The sequence below is a fragment of the Nicotiana attenuata genome, chromosome 3, assembly GCF_001879085.1.
Source record: "Nicotiana attenuata strain UT chromosome 3, NIATTr2, whole genome shotgun sequence".
Taxonomy (NCBI): domain Eukaryota; kingdom Viridiplantae; phylum Streptophyta; class Magnoliopsida; order Solanales; family Solanaceae; genus Nicotiana; species Nicotiana attenuata.
Window position 1 is genome coordinate 45,783,186 of NC_031991.1, and position 6,978 is coordinate 45,790,163.

General features: G+C 43.3%; 1 protein-coding gene across 1 annotated transcript; it reads left to right on the forward strand.

Moving 5' to 3' along the window:
* On the forward strand, window positions 2,640-3,885 carry LOC109224324. The gene is made up of 3 exons (XM_019388912.1): window positions 2,640-2,832; window positions 3,286-3,455; window positions 3,577-3,885. The coding sequence occupies exons 1-3, from the start codon at window positions 2,640-2,642 to the stop codon at window positions 3,883-3,885; spliced, it is 672 nt and encodes a 223-aa protein (XP_019244457.1).

Consider the following 6,978-nt stretch of genomic DNA (forward strand, 5'->3'; position numbering starts at 1 on the left):
GGTATCGTTCCCGAAGGCCCCGAAATTTGATGCAAGATCTCCAAAAAAACCAACAGGCCACGGCAGCTCGAGCCTATCCGATCGATCCCTCGCCAAGCCCAAGTGCAACAAAAAAGAAAGTAGGAAAAAACCTTGCCGATCAGCTGGGGACCAAAACAAGCTATCACACCAAGCTACAACGGCCCACAAGCAATAGAAGGCATTTAAAAATCCCGAAGGGAGTGAAAGCAAACAAGCGCCAAAGGAGAAGCGGAGATCTATCTCATGCGGCCCGAAAGGACCATCTATGCCCAGATCAATAAGGTCTGTGGGGTACCCGAAGATGACCTACATCCGGAGCAGTGCCCCAGGAGGCCCCAGAACTCGACGTGCGATCTCCGGATAACTCTAGAGACTCTTACAAGCACCAACCCGTCAGATCGACCCAAAGTTGTCCCGAAGGACGACAGTGGGACCAAAAAAGCCCATGTCAATCGGTGGGAAATCAAAGCAAACACTCACGTCCAAGATTAATATCAGCAATCAGCAACACAAAGGAATACATTTGAAGAGCCTCGAAGGGCATGAAAGCATAAGGAAATAGAACAAACTCGAAAGCAGGGTTCAACAAATTTCATTTCTCATTTATAAAATTTTCAAGTACAAAAGCCCCCGAAGGGTCACAACGTTCGATTACGAAGCCCCGGAAGGTCGCTACATACAAGGTACAAAGGCTTACAAGAATCTACGCCTAAATCTAAGGAGCGGAAGGATGTACATGTGATGAAACCTGGCGCCCGATCCGCCCTCGAGAGTTCATCTCCGGTATCAGCATACCCGGGCGCCCTGCCCTAGAGCACGTATCCTCGAGGATGACTCCTTTGACCTCCATCCCCCCATAGGTTCCCAGCTCGATCCCCTAAGAGATCTCCATCGGGAAAGATGCAGGGAAGGAAAAGAAGGGGGTGCGGAGGAGGCAGAGAAAAGAAACATGGCCCGCCAAAGCCAAAGCTTGAAGATTCGGCGGGCCCCCGTCTAACAGCCGGCAGTGCCACTTTATCCTTTGGGAAGGAAGAGCCCTAGGAATGAAGTGCCACACCAGGCCCAGGTAGAAGAGTGAGCAGCAGTGCATAATCCGAACAACCGTCTAAGCAAAGGTGAAACCAACTCTCCATCCATCGCCATCTCGAGCCGACGGTAGCAGCAGCGGCCAACGTACATGTTTACGTTCGATGAAGGTAGACCCCGACAGAAGGCTTCAATGCGGCCCGGAAGTTCCCCTCCAAACAGCCTCAAGATAGAAAGCTCCCATCATGATAATCAAAGACAAAAGAAGACGATGGGAAGGAAGAAGCAAAACGTATCAGCAGAAGTGTTGAGATAAAAATATGCAATACCACAAAACGCCCTCATTTATAGGGAGGAAACAACACGGTCATCGATGCTCTGAAAGATTGACCGACGGGTGTAATTACTACGTCCTTGAAAAAATGAACCAAGGGCAGCACTTTTGCCTCGAGGAGCAGAAACGACAGGACGTCGAGCAAAGATCTGTGAGACACGCCAACGGATACGAAGGATTGGCCGCGATCTGAATCGCCATTATAGAATTACCAAAGGAAGCTCGAGGAGTCGAGTGTCGGAATCGTTTCCCATCACTTCGTCATGAGAAACGCGGAGACTAAAGGTGTACGCGGTAAAAATCAGAAGACTTGATTTTCGCTATCAAGACAATTTCGGAAGCCTTCCTCGAGACCCCAAGGATGGAAGGCCATGACCGAGTTCTCGGCCTCAGGGCTCGTCGAGGTCCAAATCAAAGGAAGCAGGGCCCGAGGTCAGGGTGAGAGGAGATGTCTCCGAAGCACATGGCTATACCTGACAGTGTCGGTCGATCTGTAACCTACTGAGATGACGTGCGATAGGCCGTCCCATCTTTCTACTCTTGAAAATAATATATGCATATTTTACCGAGTCCCCTCGCCTATATAAGGGGGGCTCACCCCACCTTGTAAGGGACTGATGTTGCTCCACTTCTCCAATAAGCAATAATATCTCTCTCTCTCTTTCTTCTAAGTTAACTGTGTTCTTCGACCCCGAGGTCGCCCTAGCATTTTATTGTTCTTCGTTTGTTCTTCATCATTTAGCTCAAGATTGACGGTATAAAGCCTTGTATACACATACTTATCTGTTATCTCCTTCCCGACTACCCTCGATAAGATTATCTCCGATAGGCCTGAGGTAGGCTCGAGGCCTGGCCCCGAGGTATCTACTGGCTTGTTCTAAGCCCGGGAACGCCCCCCCTTACTGGTTCGATTGTTATTTTGGCTAGCTTGATCTTTACTGTCTTACTCCATATTTAACAGTAATCACCCTTCCAAACTAGCTCGGGAATAGCTCACGTATTTTTAGAATCCCATTTATAAATTTAATTGTTGTTACCATTTTCACGGTAAACAAAAGGAAAGCATTCCCTTCAACAAAAGTAGTTGTTCTAGTTGTCCGATGATGGAGTCCTTAAATATAAGGGTCGACTGTGTGTTCTCTATGTTTGGGAACTCCGAGGATAGATTATGGTGGAGATTCACTAGTCCAGGTATTCTATTCATCCTGGGTCCACTAAGATGTATCATGACCTTTGACAGATATACTGGTGGAACGATATGAAGAGAAATATTGCCAAATACGTTGCTTATTGTCCAAATTGCCAACAAGTTAAGATTGATCACAAGAAGGCCGGAGGATTGCTTCAGAATATTGAGATTCCGACCTGGAAATGGGATACAATCAATATGAAATTCATTACGGGATTACTGAATTCTCATCGGAAGTTCGATTCTATATGGGTTATTATGGGTAGACTTACAAAGTAAGCTTATTTCTTACCGATCAAAACTACCTTTTCAGCTGAGGATTATGCCAGATTATATATTAAGGAAATTGTTCGACTTCATGGAGTCCCGATTTCTATTATATAGGACAAAGATGCCCCGTTTAAAGCTAAATTTTGGAGGTCCTTCCAAAAAGGTTTGGGTACACAGATCAGTCTTAGCATAACTTTCCATCCACAGACAGACGGTTAGGCCGAGCACACTATTCTGACACTCAAGGACATGTTGCGAGCCTTTGTTCTAGACTTCAAAGGAAGTTGGGAAGATCATATGCCGCTCATTAATTTTTCTTATAATAAGAACTATCATTCTAATATCTAGATGACACTATATGAAGTCCTATACGGGTGGAAGTTCAGGTCTCTTATCGGTTGGTTTGAAGTTGGCGAGTCAAAATGGCCATGATTTGGTGCAACAGGCCGTAGAGAAGATGAAAGTGATTCAGGATCCATTGTTGACCACTCAGAGTCGACAAAGTCCTACTTAGATAACTGGCGTCGAGTATTAGAGTTCGCTGTGGGAAACTTGGTGTTCCTGAAAGTGTCTCCTATGAAAGACGTGATAAGGTTAGAGGCAAGCTTAGCCCAGGTTTGTCGGACCATATCAGATTATCTAGAAAATCGGCCAAGTAGCTTATAAGTTTGAGCTGCCCTTGGAATTAGAAGTAGTTCATCTTGTGTTTCATGTATTCATGCTTCGTAAGTGCTAGGGTGATCCCTCCCGCACTACCCCCATTGAGGATGTCCAGGTCACAGAAGACCTATCATATGAGGAAATTCTAGTAGTTATCCTAGATCTCCAAGTTCGTACGTTGCAAACCAAAGAGGTGGCTTCAGTTAAGGGACTTTGGAGAAACAAAATTGTAGAGGAAATAACATGGAAAGCCGAGGAGGATATGAAATCCAGATATCCTCATTTGTTTCTGTCTGCAGGTTTATATCGACACATATTTTGTTTAGGTGATAATGCTGAGACAAATATGGCAGGCACAACTCAAAGTACAGTGGATGATAATTGAGGTGAGTCATGGCTAACCCATTTTGATTTCTGCATAAATAGACGGTCTTGTGAGGCCAATTGGATGTTATTATGCTATTATGTAGCCCTCTGTGGTATTGGTTGTGTTCTTAGGCTTCTTATCTTTCGAGTAGCCCTATTTACAAAGGAAACTATGCCAAAATTTTTGGAAATCTTGGGAGTTAGAATATTATTCAACATTCGAGGACGAATGTTCCTGGGAGGGGGTGATGTTACACCCTATACTTTTGACGTCGATTGCATTATTAGCTAAATAACATAAGCTCGGAGTGTTGAGATCCCTCTAAAAGGTTAAGAAAGGTTTATTGAGGTGATAAGTATGTTTCGTAAGAATTCAGGGTTATACGAATCAAAGAAAATACTTTTTGATGAAGTTCGCCAAAGGAAAGTAGATTTCCATAGCCTTACTTTTGGGGTAATAATAAGAATGTTTAATATGATAAAAAGGTCTTGTTATAAGGTATTTGATTTGTATAATGGTCGTATGTTAAGCTTTGAAGTCAAGTAAGTTGAAAAAAGAATTGCAAAAGTTGTCACAAGATACGTTCATAATCATACTGAAATAAGGGTCTAATGTCATTGATCTTTTCTCTTAGTGTACTTGGATTTATGGTGTGTTCTATCCACCAACTTGAATCTCTACAAGTCTAGTTTCCAACACATTAAATCATTCGTCAATAGGACATCAGAGTATAGAGATATTTGAATTATTGCGAGACTACGCAAGCAGCTCCCGAAGGGACCCACTTTACACAGTGGAAATATTCAGATATATATCAAATGCCTACAGTCCGTTTTCCTTTGTGTTTTTCACTACTTCTAGACCCAAAACACTCCCAAACCCTCTCTAAGAATTCTCATATGATCCAAGGCCAAAATCAAAAGGAAACCAAGTAACTCCAACATGAAGAATCATGTGGTCGTCGTCTTATCGCTTTTCTCCTTGTTGTGCTGATTTTGGAGACTCCTTGGTAGGGAAGTGATATTGAAATTGGAGGGATTCTTCTTCTTGGAGTTAATTTCCATCTTCTCTTTCTTTTTCTTAAGTTTATACAAGTTGTAGGAGTGTTATTACTAAGAGGTTGTAAAGAAAATTCTTGGAAAACTTGGAATTTAGTTGTGTGGTGCGAGTAGCTCGTCTGAGACTATATGTTGGTGTTAAATTGATGGATTTGGTTTGTTATGTTGCTAAAATAGGGCGAAAGATGTGGTCTTGATGTTAAAGAACTTGAGAGTTCTATGTACTCAAGGTGCTTGACAAATTGTCTAAGTGAAGGCTACCTATAATTATTGATTCTATTTTGATTCCAATCATCCGTATGATGTAGATAATTGCCCCTAGGACGTGCGAGGATCCGTGGAACGTAATTACCTTCATCAACAAGGTATGTAGGGAAAAATTCCTTTCTTGGAATGACTTTGTTTACCTTGAAAATGGTAATGACAATTATATTTGATTTTGTGGTTCTAAAAATACGTGATTTATTTAATTTTGTTAGGCAATACATTCTAAGTGTAAATAAAGAGAATAAGGAAAACCAAAGTTGTCACAAAATCGAGCCTCGAGCTGGCCGGAGCGGGGGCTTCGAGGCTTGCTTAGGGCAGTTGGTAGTGAGCTTATAGATGAAGAAACAATGGTAATGAAGCCCCAAAGATGGCCTTTTGCGGTTAATAATGAGCAATATATGAAGAACAATGAATGAACAATAAACTAACAATGAAAGAGTAAGCAATAAAATGTGTAGAACAATTGTTTAAGCAAGAGCAGAGAATGTTGTATTGTAAATCAATATATCGTGTCCTTAAAAAATGACAAGGGTCTCCTTTATATAGGAGGGGTGAATCCCAACACAGTACATGTCTAATAAATGACGAAGAAATGCTACTAGTACAGCTGTACAACGGCTCAGTACGGATTTATACTATTCTTGCAGACTTTGTCAGTCCTCATCGCGTGCCCTTGAGGGTCTTCTGCCTTTCCATAACGATCACCGACTTGAGCTGGTCCGAGATTGACCTTCGATATGCCCCCTCGAGGGAAGCACCTCGTGGTCTGCCTTCAAATCCTACTTCGAGCTCCTCGAAGTCGGGTGTGGAGTGCCATAGTAGCCCCAAAGTCTAACTCTCTGATTTTGGCCGTATACAGATAATCCCCGCGTTCCTTGGAATGAAATAACAAGGAACAATTTGAATTCTCTAGATCTTCAATGCCTCCACCATTATGCCAATTACGTCACGCGAGCGGTTGATATGACAAAAAGGGATGTCCAAAAGTCACATTCGCACGGCTCTCGAAAAGCCTCGAACTGATTATGACGGTTGGCCGTCCTTTGGTTTTTCCCAATGAGCATTATTGGCCCCTATAAATACTCCAATCCTTTATTCCTTACTCTTCACCATATCTCCGAACTTTCAATAGCTCTCCTTACTTCTTTCCTGCGCTCGTTTCTAATCCAGTTTTTCTCTTTTCCTTTGAAATCTTTCAGTAGAAATGGCGAAGACTGAACTGTTCCCCAAGGTGATAAAGCTTCTTCGTCCTTACGCTCGTCTAAGGACAAGGCCATAGTGCCTCCTCGTCTTGAGGAGTGCATCCCCGGACCCTGTGAGACATCCTCTGATTTCACGATTGACAAGCCTTCTTCGAAGCCGGGGCAGTGCGAACCCATGTCCCGATACATTAGCCTGATAGACGACACTGAGAAAGTGAAAGCCGACTGCCGCTGGGGAGAGGTGGTGCAAGTGGAGGTTACTTCTCGGAAAGAAGATATAACGATACACAAACTGGGTTTCCTCAGTGTATACACATATCCTTTTACCCTAGGTCCGTTAGATCCATCATCGCCATTGATAGACCCCGTAATCCTTGATTTCTGCGGACATTATCGGGTGACGATCAACCAAATTCATCCATCATTCTAGAGTGTTGTTACATAATTAGGCACCTTGCAAACATGGTCGAGGGGGTACCTTTTACCCTTGACCATCTGATTAGGATGTACAACCCCCGACTTTATCGAGGTGGTCTGATTAAGCTTCAACGTTGGGCCCCAAAGGCTTTCTTGCCTGTACCGCA

What these genes read in the sequence shown, in the direction of transcription:
- LOC109224324 (XM_019388912.1), top strand. Translation starts at nt 2,640, where the DNA reads ATGAAGAGAAATATTGCCAAATACGTTGCTTATTGTCCAAATTGCCAA. An exon ending in TTCTATATGGGTTATTATGG is followed by an intron (nt 2,833 to 3,285) that starts GTAGACTTACAA and finishes TTGGTGCAACAG; the next exon opens with GCCGTAGAGAAGATGAAAGT. An exon ending in TAGAGGCAAGCTTAGCCCAG is followed by an intron (nt 3,456 to 3,576) that starts GTTTGTCGGACC and finishes CGTAAGTGCTAG; the next exon opens with GGTGATCCCTCCCGCACTAC.